At 45.0% G+C, this 13337-nt stretch overlaps 1 protein-coding gene across 3 annotated transcripts in view; it reads right to left on the bottom strand.

Moving 5' to 3' along the window:
- Window positions 1-2558: 2558 nt before the first annotated feature.
- The window catches only part of CNMD (chondromodulin), a 30641-nt gene continuing 19862 nt past the window's right edge, over window positions 2559-13337 (bottom strand). Inside the window, exons 5-8 of one of the 3 annotated variants that reach the window (XR_008791748.1) lie at window positions 12926-13079; window positions 9047-9213; window positions 7878-7972; window positions 2878-2959 (exon numbers count right to left, since the gene is read on the bottom strand). Coding sequence is in view for 2 of the 3 variants with exons in the window: in XM_056109915.1 (XP_055965890.1) it covers window positions 2744-2959; window positions 9047-9213; window positions 12926-13079 (537 nt within the window). In the remaining variant the exon portion in view is untranslated. Of the gene's footprint in view, window positions 2960-7877; window positions 7973-9046; window positions 9214-12925; window positions 13080-13337 lie in introns of all 3 variants that reach the window. The other 2 variants (XM_056109915.1, XM_056109916.1) reach the window with 2 other exon arrangements.

The raw sequence follows: 13337 nt of genomic DNA, 5'->3' as shown, positions 1-13337 counted from the left end.
GGGTGTAGTCCAAAATGCAAAATTTAGACCAAATCGAAAGGAGTATCCACCTGTATTTCAGAAAGACCAGAACTCAGTTTTGCTTGTAAATGTTTCTGCTAAGGGTTACACCGACTCAAATGATACTGCAATGGAGACCACATTACTCCATAGAATTTGGTCTACACCCACCTCAGCAAATTGGTTCACTTAAACCCTGTCATTCCTAGAAAACTTCCTAAGACAAATCAGCATATTGAACTTACACCAAAGCAGAATTTACTCACATTTGGCATTTATTTTATAAGAATATAGCTTGTATTTCTTTTTGAGGCCCAGGAAGTTGGCTCAGAGGGCAGGAACATTTGCTTGGCATGCAGGCGCCTGGGTTCAGTCCTGGCACCGCATGATTTCCTGAGCACTCCTGGAAACAGCACCTGAGAACTACAGGCTGAGGCTCAAAGGGAGTCGCTGGTTATCTGGAATACATTCTTCTGTCTGTTGATTGCAGTAGACAGCAAGTATGAGGTTAGGGCAAAAAAGGTCATTTCTATCTCGTGTGCAGCTGCAGTCTGGACATGTTCTAACCCTGGTATCACACAGGGTCACTGAGCACTGCTGGGTACCTCATCATCTCTGAATCCTTTTGTTATGAAAAAGCTACTTTAGTTTTACTTTTCTTAAATAAATAAACTCAAGTTATTTACTTCACATACTGGGATCATATGCTCCAATCACCAGCCCAACCATGAATGATCCCAGAGCACAGAACTGGGAGTAAGCCCTGAGCACCTGTCTAACTGTACCATGCAGATCCACATCTGTGGTTTTACTGACTGGAACTACTCCCTCTGCCTGGCCAGCTCTTCCTCTGATTTCACACGATTCCTTCCTCCAGCCCCTGTCTTTAACAAGGCCTTTGGCACTGAGTCCTGGTGTGCACCTGAGCTCTCGCTCCCTCCCCCCTCCCTTCTCCCTCCCTCCCTCTCTCTCTCTCTCTCTCTCTCTCTCTCTCTCTCTCTCATATACAGGTTGCTGGGCAGTGATGTTAGTGAGTAGGCAGGACCTTTGGCACATTAATTGCATTAAAAAGTGACAACTGTTTGGGCTGGAACCATAGTGTAGCTGGTAGGGCATTTATTTGTCTTGCATGAAGCCAACCCGGGTTCAATCCCCGGCATCCCATATGGTGCTCTGAGCACTGCCAGGAGTGATACAAAAACAAAAAATAAGTGATACCATTAATGACTAAATGTAAAATCCATATCTTGCAGGCTGTAGCTGCTGAGGACAGTGTAAACTGTTGCATATAATTAATCCCATGTCTTTCCCTCATTCCTTTTTCCTCCTGTGACATAAGTTTGTTGTTCTGTTTTATTAAACGCAGCCTATTGATGTTCATTTGGTAACGAGGTTCATTCGATAACAATTTAAAAATTCTGTTAATCTTTTACAAACTTAGGATGGCAACTAGATGGATGGTGATCAAGTGAAGGTAGAATATGGAACTCTAGTGAGATCAAGATGTCAAGACCAGTCTGGCATCTCTGAACCCTTTTGTTACGGAAAACTTGTTTTTCTTAAAAAATAAAAAAGAACGTTCTTTATTTCTCAAACTGGTATCCAGAGCTTAAATAACAAATGAATGGCAAAAACTATGAAACATCAGTTATCCTCTTGGTCTAATACTTTGTAAAGACAGTACATGTCCTTGGGAGATCTCATCTCTCTCTTTTTTGGGGGGAGGGGTCACACCCGGCGATGCACAGGGATTACTCCTGGCTCTGCACTCAGGAATTACTCCTGGTGGTGCTCTGGGGACCATACAGGATGCTGGGAATAGAACCTGGGTCGGCCGCCTGCAAGGCAAATGCCCTACCTGCTGTGCTATTGCTCCAGCCCTATCTTAATCTATTTACAAATAAATCCCTACCCAGCACTAACTACTAAGCAGCACTGTCAGCCCTGTTACTGCCAAAGAAGCTTCGTGATAATTGGACTACAGCAGCTGGCTGATTACTACTAGGAAGGTAGAGATCCTCGCCCTTCTGCGTACCCAGACCACTTACCGGGAGATTGAAAAGGCTGCAAAGGCCTGCCTTTGAGAATGTCAATGAAAGTCCCTCTTGCCTGCCTGATTCATCTTCAGTACAATTCCCCTCTTTATTCTAATGCTCTTCTCCTGGAAGTGTCTCTTGACTCAGTACAGTGACTGTCAGTCACATGCAGGCGCATCCCAGGGGAATTTCCCAGGGCCCCCCATTCTGGGACCCTCAGCGTTTGCTCAGATTATGTCTGCTTGTCTTTTATATCTGGAAATGGGGTGGTGGGGATGACACACTTATGTGCAGGACTGTGAGGAACAATGAAGGTTAAGAATCATTGAGGAATTCTGTACAAGTAATTGTTGCAGTCAGTGAGTTAAAAGGAAACAGTTGAGCTCTTTAAAAAATAATTCTAAGTAATTTTCTTTCCACATTTATTTCAGACTACCTTAGTAGTCTTCTAAGTAGGCCTTACTGGCAAAGCAAAGCAAATAATAGCAATAATAGGATTATTATGACATTTTTGAATTTAAAGCTACTCTTTCAGGATGTTTGCACAGCCTGGAAAAAAATCTGTGAAGCAATTGAGAAATTCTTTTAACGGTTTCTCAAATAGCATCGAACAGATTGAGTATAAAATACTTTGGTATCGAGATGCCTCCTGCTACTTTGTCTTTCAGTTAATTTCTACTCTGTAGCACCTGGTAGATGAAGTGATTTCATACCATGCCCAAGATGCGGGCCACCCACCAGCTGCACGGCATGACAATTCTGCAGGCGGACCTGCAGCCTTGGTAATTATAGGGCCATGGGTAGTAGCCCCCCAGGGGTTCACAGATCTTCTGACAGTGGGTGTAGCTCCTCCTACATTCTATGCAGCAGATTCCTTCATGATCCAGTCTCGGGTCGAACGTCATTCCTTCCCCTTCCTGCTGCTGTGAAACAAAAGAAAATTATTTGGGTTTTCTCCGGAGTGATTTTATAACACGTACACACTGTTTGCAGATCATATCCTGAATATATTTCACTACTATAGGAATTTTTTTTTCAGTTGTGCTTAGGTGTCATTTCCAGTTCTATGTCTTCCTTCCTTTGTTGTTGAGATGACTGGAAATTGCACCATGCTTGGTTGCAATGCACCAGACTCCATGCCCAGTGAGAACCGCATTCAGCAAGTGTGAAAAATCTGGAACTGAACTTGCAGCCTCATGCCTGCAGGATTGCTGGCTCTGCTACAGAGCTGTGCCTCCCAGCCCCAGAAATCACTTTCTATAAGTTTTTAAATCTATACTTGATTTTTCCCCATGCACTTTGCCACTGAGCCATGTCCTCAGCCCTTGCAACCTTTTTAAATCAGAATTCCTTTTAACTTAAAGGAATTCAGGGAGTGGGGAGCATGTATTTGCATGTTGGGAGATCTGGTTTTGATTCCGGGCATCACCTGGTCCCCTGATCACCAACAGGAGCGACCCATGGTGAGTGTAGGAGCTCCAAGCATGGCTGGTATGACTCCCCCAACCCTAGCATGTAAGAATTTCAAGCTCCCTAATCTATTAAAGTCTCTTCATGGTTCTAATGAACCATTACCACTGAGTAATGACTTGTTTCAAAAAGGAAGCAGATTCAACAGCATTTCTACCACTGCTAATTTTAACTTAGTTGCACACAGGTGCCTTCTTGTAGTAAAGGATTCCAGGACTCTTGGGAGCAACACTGTTTTGAAATAACGGATCTAGGCTAAAATACAATTGCTATACTAGTCGCACTGGTTGGAAACACTTGCTTAGCTTCTGCCTCCATTTTGACATTAAACTCTTAAGAAAAGTCACCATAAAATACACAAAAATTAAAGACAAAACTTCCCTAGTAAACTGCTAGTATCTTTTTTGGTTAAGACCACAGTTGGCTATGCTCAGGACTTAATCCTGACTCTGGGCTCAGGGATCACTCCTGGCAGGCTCGTGGGTGAGATGCTGAGGACTGAACCCAGGTTGGCCATGTGCAAGGCAAGCACCTTACCTGCTCTACTGTCACTAGTTTCTAGATGCCGCATTTTAGTTACAGAATTATATTAATAGAGCCAAGAACAAACTCAAGGGCCTTTGCATGCAGGAGACCCAGGTTCAATGTTGGCATCACCTGGTTCTCCTGATCACAGCCAGGTGGCCCTGAAAACATTAAGGTGAAAATCACAAAAATCTCTCATTTTGTTACTACTGGAGAGATCACAGAACTGGGAGAAACTTGGCCCACAGCGCAAATGTCTGGCTTTCCCTTTTATGGTTTTGAAGTGTAGATTCTGTATCTTCTTGAATGTGCTATTGCATCACGTTGCCAAGAGGCCCCTATCATTAATGCAAACTCTTGATTGAATTTAAACCTCTGCTGGAGGTAGCTGAATTTTGGAAGAAGCAGCATTAAACATAGGTTATGCTTGAGCAAACTGAACTTAAGCAAACCCTCTTGCCTTTTCATATGCAAGATACATAATTTTGGGGGAAGGGTGAAAATTTTCTAAGGAAAAATTTCAAACTGGGAAGTAGATAAGTGTGTATAATTAACATTTAGATTTGACAGTGTTACCTTGCATCAAACCTTGGATTTTGTTGTTTTTGGGATTTTGAGCCACACCTGGTGGTGCTCAGGGCTTATTCCTTACAGTGTTAAAAAGGACCATATACATCGCCAGGGCTCAAACACAGTGGATTGGCCTTGTGCTTTACCCATGGTACTCCAGTCCAAATGCTTGACATTTTTGCTGAGGTATTTTTTCAAATTGTAGCACTGTGGCACTGTCCTCTCATTGTTCATCGATTTGCTCGAGCAGGCACCAGTAACGTCTTTTAAATTGTAAAGTAAAATAATTGAAAGCATTGTGGCATGAATATGTCTGGAGCGATAGCACAGTGGTAGGGCGTTCGCCTTACAAGCGGCCAACATGGCCGACCTGAGTTCGATTCCTCTGCCCCTCTCGGAGAGCCCGGCAAGCTGCCGAGAATATTCGATATGCCAAACACAGTAACAACAAAGTCTCCAATGGAGACGTTACTGGGCCCGCTCGAGCAAATCGACGATCAACGGGAGGGCCTTTACCTTTTTTTACCTCCACAGTATTACACTATGTTAATATACCTCCACACAACCACGCTGCCATCACCACACCTAATAAAATTCCTAACACCATTTGATCAAGTTCTGTCATTAAAATACTGCTTTTTCGCTAGTGCCTTTGTATAAAAATTTTCTCGGGCTTTATTTTTTCCCTGATCGTTCAGGATAGGTTGATCTGGGCTAGCAGAAAGAAAACCACCTCATCATGGTGGCAGACATGGGACGAGGATTGGGGGTGGGCGGGTGGTATCACACACCTAGAGACTGAGGCACATTTCCCCCTAATGCTACAAGAAAGCTTTGCTAGGATGAAGATACAGGGAGGAAATTTCAGGTTGTTGCCCTAATATAGTTCCTCTAAGGACTACGTAAAGGACCGGATAAGAGTTGGGGGTGGCAAAAGGAGAGAGAGAACAAAAGGGAATGCCCTGCCACAGAGGAAGGGCGGGGTGGGGGGATGGGGGGGTGGGAGGGAGACTGGAACCCGTGGTGGGGGAAAATGGGCACTGGTGGAGGGATGGGTACTCGATCACTGTATAACTGAAACCCAAACACAAAAATTTGTAAGTCTACAACTGTACCTCATGGTGTTTCACTAATAAAAATTTTTAAAAATAATAAAAAAAAGAGTTGGGGGCGGGGGAGGTGGCAGGGCCGAGAGGGGTGCTGGAATAATCCGGAGGGGGCAGTAGTAATCTAAGGTGTAATCCGAAGGCACTTTGTTTTTGCTTAAAGAAGGTAGATTTTCCAAGGAGGGTGCTTTGTGGGTTTTGTTTGTTAGTTTCTGAAAGTGCGATAGGCCAGCTAAGGTTTGGAACCCCTGAACTAGATCATGGCAGGTGCTGGTGCTTAACGCTCCACGCTTTATAAAGTGGACTAGGGGCTGGCAGGATAGCAAGATGCAACAGCAGGTTAGGCGTGTTCCTTGCATGCAGCTGATCCGGGCTTAATCCCCCGCCCCACCATATACTCCCCCAAACACCGCCAAAAGTTCAGAGCCAGGAGGAATCCCTGAGCCCCAGGTGTGGCTCAAAAAACAATAAAAAGTGGACCACGGAAGGGGGAGAGCTCAGTGGGCTTGAGCACTTGCTTTGCATGTGGAGGCCCATTTGAATCCCAGCATCACATATGGTCCCCCGAGCAAGGAGCCCGCCACTGAGCACCACCAGATGTGGCTACTCCTACCCCCAAAATGACATAGTGGGAGTTTGTTGAAGAATAGAATCGCTCACATCTGAAAGAAAGCCAGCAGACTCAATCCCGGCCTCTAAAGAACCTGATGCCCTCTTCCTTTGAACTAGATTCAGCTAGTCCAGCTGCCCAGGGAGTAAATGATATTAAATTTTCTGTTTGCTTATTCAGATTTTTTTTCCACATTTCATTTTCATTCTTCAAGCTTTAGGGAATGAAGTACTGTGGTGTCCTGAATTTTCTGATAAGCCTTGGGTTATTTAAAAATACTTTTCCTCTAAATAATTCTAAAACATACTGGTCTAAAATGATGAACTAGAAAATATATTTGCAGCACATGAAAGTATAGAACTAAACAGGCTATATAGGGAAAAATATACAAATGACATCTGTTATAGAGTTACAGGCTCAACAAACTACTAGGAAGATAAAATGTTATACCTAAAAGACTGGAAATATTTTACATTTTGATAACAAGAGTCTTGATTACCATTTGGAGTCACAGTGGTGTATGTAACTCCTTGGATGACAGTTTGGTATCCACTAAAACATAAAATACAGTTTCCTTTGGCCTGAGAGACCGATGCATCAGTACTTGTGTGAAAATGCACTACTCTTTCACAGGTGTGCAAGAGGTAGAAAACTGAATAGCACTGATTAACACAAGTATACATCAATCAAAATCCCGTGCTATAGCGCATTCCCTGCATGACCTGTAACGTATCCTAACCCCGTGATGCATGCACTCTACAAAGTTGTGTAAATTAAATTCCTCGTGGGGCTGGGAATACAGGGTTAGAAGAGCATGTGTTCCTGGCCCCGTTCAATTCCCAGTTCAGCATGGCCCGACTCAGCACTGTGGGGTGTGGCCCTAGAGATCCCTCACGACCACCAAGGTGGCCCTGGTGTCCCCAGCACCACATGCTCAGCTCTCACAGTGAACAGTCAGGACCCGCTGGCTGATAACTACAGGGAGTGGCCCCCAGGTCCCCTAACTGTTCAAGAGACCCCTCTCCCCTTTCCAAGATCAAATGATTTGTAACCAGGCTGAGGCTGTGTAAGGCCCTGGGTTTCATCCCCAGCACCAGAGAGAAACTATTAGTATCTCAGCAAAGGATAGGGAAATAGTTTCAAGTCCACCAAAGCAGAAGTAATTAAATAGTTGTATATCTTCACCCAATGCGATATGATGGCTTTTAACTACAAAGCAAGCATGTTTGATGTTTTGGATTTGGGGCTACATCCAGCAATGCTTAAGACTTATTTCTGTGTCTGTGTTCAGAGATCGCTACTGGTGGGGCTCAGGAACATATATGGTGCAATAGGAACCTGGTTGGCCATGCAAGGCAAGCACCTTGCCACTGTACTACCTATCTGACCCCAATAAGATACTTTTGTTAAAAAAAAGTTTTGTATATTCCTTTGTGAAATAATCCTAAGTGCAGAAATATGTATACATATATATGTGTATACACACAAACACACTTTGCCTGCAACTTGGAGACACACACATACATACATATGTGGGGGGGGGTAGTATTTGGGTTATACCTGGCAATGCTCAGGGCTCTGGCTCTGTGCTCAGGGATCATTCCTGGTGGTGCTCAGGGAGCCATATGCAGCACTGGTGACTGAACTGGGGTCAGCTATTGTGCAAAGCGAGTGTCTTAACACCTGCAAAGCAGACTGCAAAGCGAAAGACCCCTCAAAGCGAAACTGACCTGGAAAGCAGAGAAACCGAGTGTTTTTCTGCCCCCAAGAAACGTATATAATTTTTGTACAAAAATATATGTACGTATATATGTGTGTATATATATATATACATAAATGTGTATATAGGTATGTATTACTTTTTCAAATAAGACATTAGTACCCTCTTTTCACTCTATGCAAAGTATAATGATAAATATGGGATATCTGAGAACATAAAGCATGTGAACATCCTTGCAAACATGGTCTCAGCATTAGTCTGTCTCCCAACTGCACTGAGAGCCTGGGGGCAGAGTTTTTGCATTGAAGGCCTGGGAAAGGATGGGTTCCTGACACATGCCTGCTGACGGCATGAATAAAATGGCTCTGAAGGAAGAAGGGAATCCTTTCTTTCTGCTACCTCCAGGGCACTCTTGAAAACATTAGTTGATAATCAAATTCTTCATGTGAAATTTTTTTTCTATGAGTTTTTTCTGTGACTCAAAAACAGGGAATACCTTTGATTTTTTTTTTTTAATTTACTTGGTTTTCGGGTCACTCCCAGCTGTGCTTAGGGCTTACTCCTGGGTGTGTGCTCAGGGATCATGCCTGGCAGGCTCAGGGAACCATATGGGGTGCCAGGGATCAAACCCCGGTTGGCCACATGCAAGAAAAGCACCTTTTTGCTACGCTCTTAGTCCAAGAAACACCTTTGAATATGATTAAATCAATCAGAATTTCGCCCTACAGTGATTAGGTTTGTACCTTTTTATAAACTGCAAGAAATCAAGATGTAAAATTGCAATATAATTTATTATATAATCAAATCTTTATATGCCAAATTCTTATGCGATATAGAACACTATTCTCAAAATATATAAGATATAAAAACATGCAATATGTAAAATGTATTTAAAACAAATATATAAAATAGAAATTCTAGATGCAAATTTGAAGTAGAAAATATTGCCAGATGTTGTTAGGGTTAATGCATTGGTCAGAGCAGAGCCTGAAAATCAGCTTGTACGCACGTGGTAAGGATTATCTGGGTTGAAGGGCTCCGAATCCTCTTGAATGTTGGGTCTGGTCTCATTATTTGCTCTACCAGAGCCTGGATTGCCCCTTGGTCCACCGGCTGGTCTTCTTGTGGCAGTTGTAACAATTTTTCTTACCAATTCTCTTCTTTCTCTCCGGATCCCTGCCCCCCAAAATTGCTAAATTAGTTCCTTTGCTGAATTTTCAAGGGCATTTTGTGCTTATCAGGGTGCAAAACAAGTAAAAGGTCTCCAGATCCATATGTCACTTGCTGCTGCTGCTGAGGCCTGCTCGGAGAGCTGGAGAACTCAATGGGCCCTACATGCAGGAGGCTTAGTTTCAATATTCGGTACCACACAGTTCCCCGAGCACCAAAAGAAAAAGTTACCTGGACAGTTGTTGGTAAGAATACAAAGTTCTAGCACAGAGCCTGAACCATAGACAGAGCTAGGCTCTCGCTCACCTGACTTTGTCCGGCCAACATTCCCTGTCCTTGACAGTACTGCTCTGTGACCCTGCCAGCTTAAAGATCCAAGGGGACTTCTATCAGAATGAGGGAGGTGGGGGGGGGGGGATGATATGTCATGACTGAAATGCCTACCTTCCAAGTGTGAGGCCCTGAGTTTGATCCTCAGTGTTAGCACATGTGTCGCTTGAGTGAAGTGGGATGCTGGCAAAGGTGCTGGTTGTGCCTGGGAACTCTGCTGGGTGTTACCTGGTGTTGGGTAACATTGCTTTGTCCTTCAAGAAGCTTAGGTTTTATCTGGTTACACCCATTAATCTGGTTACACCCATCAATCTGGTTACACCCACCACAGTGCTCCAGAGGCACTTCCACTTCCATTGTGTTTACATGTAAACATGTAAACAGTCTTTCCTATGCTCTCCTTCCCACCCAGTTAATCAGCTTTCCCCTTAATCAGACTTTGTTAATTTGTAAGATCAGTTTCCCAGAAATCTATGATTTTATATTTAGAGTGAAATATTGCCTTTCTCCTCCCTATGCCTTATGAATAATTTACCTTAAAGTAATATCCTTTTTGTATAGATACAGGAAGACCGTTAACATTATGCTTTGTAATTTAGGATTTGATTGGCCTTGAATATTATTCACTCCCGGGCATCTTTCTCAACTTAAGCCTCAGTTGCCCTTAGTTCCTAACACCCCAAAAGCAGGGTCCCGACGAGGGACTGAATGGACCCAGGGCAAGCAGTGAGCTACCCTGGCAGCGAAATGGGCCAGGCCAAAGTGCCACGATTCTTAACTATAAGTTAAGAGTTTGATCATGGACAAATGCTGTCATGAGCCAAGGTAACGACAAGACTAGGATCCTGCTAGGGGTGGGAAAGACTATCTGGCCTGAGCACCGTAGTCTGAGATCGAGATGGCCCTAGGAGAACAATTCTATAAGTTTAAGATATTTCTTACTGTATCCATACAAAATGATTTATATTATATTTTTATATGCTTGTCGGACAAGGAGAGGAGAGGCACGCCCATGGGATTCTGCTCTAGGGTGGGTCCTCCTGTTGAGGAAGGATCTGTCCTAGGAGCGGTCTTCCCTGAGGCTAAGATTTCTACCCCTGTTGATCTCCACCCCTATTGATTGTGACCACACCTATGTGTAATTGTTTCCCCAATTCCTCATGGAGAGAGAATTTAACTATCCTGTAGGAGCGGGCTGGGGCAGGAGGAAGAAGCAGAAGTTCAGAGAGGATCAGAAGGAAGAGGAGGATGAAGGGGGATGGAGAAGGAGAATGAAGTAGCATGGGAGCAGAGACAGGAGAGACGAGGAGAAACAGAGAGAGATGGGAGCAGAGAGAGATAGAGAGACAGAGGAGGAGAGGAGAGAATCAGAATAAACTATGACTAATACCAACCAGCCTGGCCCTCGTTCCTTCCTCCGCCTGACCATCGCCATCGACCTCACCGGGGTGGTAGAAGGGTGAGACTACCGAACGCGGGTGGCAGGAGAGATAGAGCCGCCGCCGTGTGGGTGCCGCGCCCCCAATTTGTGTGAGATAACACAACCTGGCACCACACACACATACTTCCTGCAGCCATGTGCAGACACAGCAAGAGAGTGGCCTTCAGGAGAACAAGGAGGACAACCACATGGGAACCACAATGACGCCATGACAGTTTTGTGTGTGTATGTATGTGTGTGTATGAGGGTATGTGTGTATGAGGGTGTGTGTGTGTGTTCATGTGAGAGACTACATACCTTGGTCATCTGAGCAGCAACATCAATAGAGGGAAGGGACAGGGGAGGGAGCAATTAATTAGGTAGTGGGGAACCAGGCATCCTCAGGGATTTTATCTTCCTGAGTTTTGCTGTAAAACATGGCTGCATTTATGAGAGGACCCCAGGGCTACATATTGCAGGGCGGTGGGGTGGTACTTCAGTTTTAACCTCTATGATGTTCCATCTGTGCTCATCAATGCCAAAGGAACTTCAGGGTGCTTTGCGTGGTTTCACTTTTCTGCTCTACATTATCATTTGCATGGATGTTGCAGTGATTAAACGTTTTAGATGTACCCCCGAAAAAGAAATGAGAAAAAGAGTGTGTGTGTGTGTGGGGGGGGTTATACTCTTGGGCTTTGTGGGGCCTCGCTCCATGTTGGACATGGGAGCCAGCTCTTTCCCCGGGGAGAGGGCCCCCACCAGGGCTCCCGGCACTGCCAATTGCACTGTCTTTCCATGCCAGTGCCTTTGCCTTGCTCCTCACTTCCCTCTAATACCTCGCATCAGTGCTCATTTATCATCTTCCCTTGCTACAGCGTAAATACCTGGAGAGCATGGATTCTTGTGCTTCCTCTTTACCTACCATTAGGCAAAAAGAAGGATGGCAAAGTGGAGCAAGGGTTGGTGCCTCTCCAGCCCTTTTGCACTTCTTTCCCATGGGTCCTACATGTCTGCTGGGGTCCCTTGGCCCCCTTCCAGTCAGCCACTGCGGGGGGAGGGGCTTATCACTTGCACCTCTTTGCCTGGCTTAGATAAGGAAGTGACCATCTCCTTTAAGAACAGAGCAAGGCTTCCCTGTACAAACCTCTTCGTTCTGGCAGACTTAGAAGCCTGACTTTCTAAGCTGGTGGGAAAATATGCACAAAATTTACCATCTTCATGTTTTTGCTTGTTTGGTTTGGGGGCCACGTTCAGTATAGTGCTGGGATAGGGTGGGGAGATCCTGAGCGATACTCACACATGTGAGTCCTGTGCTTCAGACCTTTCAGCACCCCCCACTTGGACCTTATTTATTTTGGTTTGGGGGCTACACCTGGCAGTGCTCAGGGCTTTACTCCTGGCTCTGTGCTCAGGGATCATCCTAGAAATAGCTCAGAGGTGTGCACAGCCAAGTGCTGAGCCCCAGGGACCCCTCATTTATTTTTCACTGTGCTTAGAAGCTGAGGTTCAGAAGCCTGAAACTTGCAGAATCATTACCTCTGCCCACAGCCTCTTCCAGCTGTCCCATAATTCTAGGTTTGAGCATAATAAAGATTCAGCAGCATGACAACCTCTTAGTCCCTTGGCTCTACACCTTAGGATCTTAAAAAAAAAAAAAAAGAAAGAAAGAAAAGTAACATTGGAAAGAGCAAAGTGAGATGAAGGGCTAGAGCAGAAGGGAGTAAAAGACTCATAAATAAAAACATCTGGGGATGTCTGGGTGCTCTTGTCACCTGCCCCGTGTCTGGCCAGCCCGCTGATCCAGCTCTTCCCTCTGCTCTCCTCGCTGTCACATTCCTCTCTGAGCCCTCATGCCGGTCCCCCAGACATGGTGACACTGTCACAGGCTGCCCGGTCTGTGGAAGGACTCACAGGAGCCACACAGGGACACGGAGAATCCCCCGCAGAGAAAGAGAATGCAGACGTTACCTTTCGGATATGTGGGCCTAAGCCAGAAAATAGGCAGGTCGCCACAGAGCTCCAAGACCTTAGCGCTCAGGAAGCTGCTGTCCTTCACAGGCTGGTCTACGGCCACCCAGATCAGAGCATTTTCTTCATATTTAACTGGCATGATCTTCCCTTCCTGGAGGAAGCACAAAGGAAATGCACATAAAGTTAGGAGGACATGGAGAAACCTGCTGAACTGTGATCCACGTGTGGGCTGGAGAGAGAGCACAGCGGGGAGGGCGTTTGCTTTGCATTGACTCACTTGGTTTTAATCCCCAGCCCCACAGAATATCCCCTAAGTCCCTTCAGGAGAGACCCCTGAGTGTAGAGCCAAGAGTAAGCCCTGAGTAAGTGTAGCTGGGTATGGTCTCCAAACCAAAATCATAATGAGCGA

Source organism: Sorex fumeus, unplaced genomic scaffold (assembly GCF_029834395.1).
Source record: "Sorex fumeus unplaced genomic scaffold, SorFum_2.1 ptg000008l, whole genome shotgun sequence".
In the NCBI taxonomy this organism is placed as follows: Eukaryota; Metazoa; Chordata; class Mammalia; order Eulipotyphla; family Soricidae; genus Sorex; species Sorex fumeus.
Note: the sequence above shows the minus strand (reverse complement) of the source record. Positions and strands in the feature narration are given on the sequence as shown.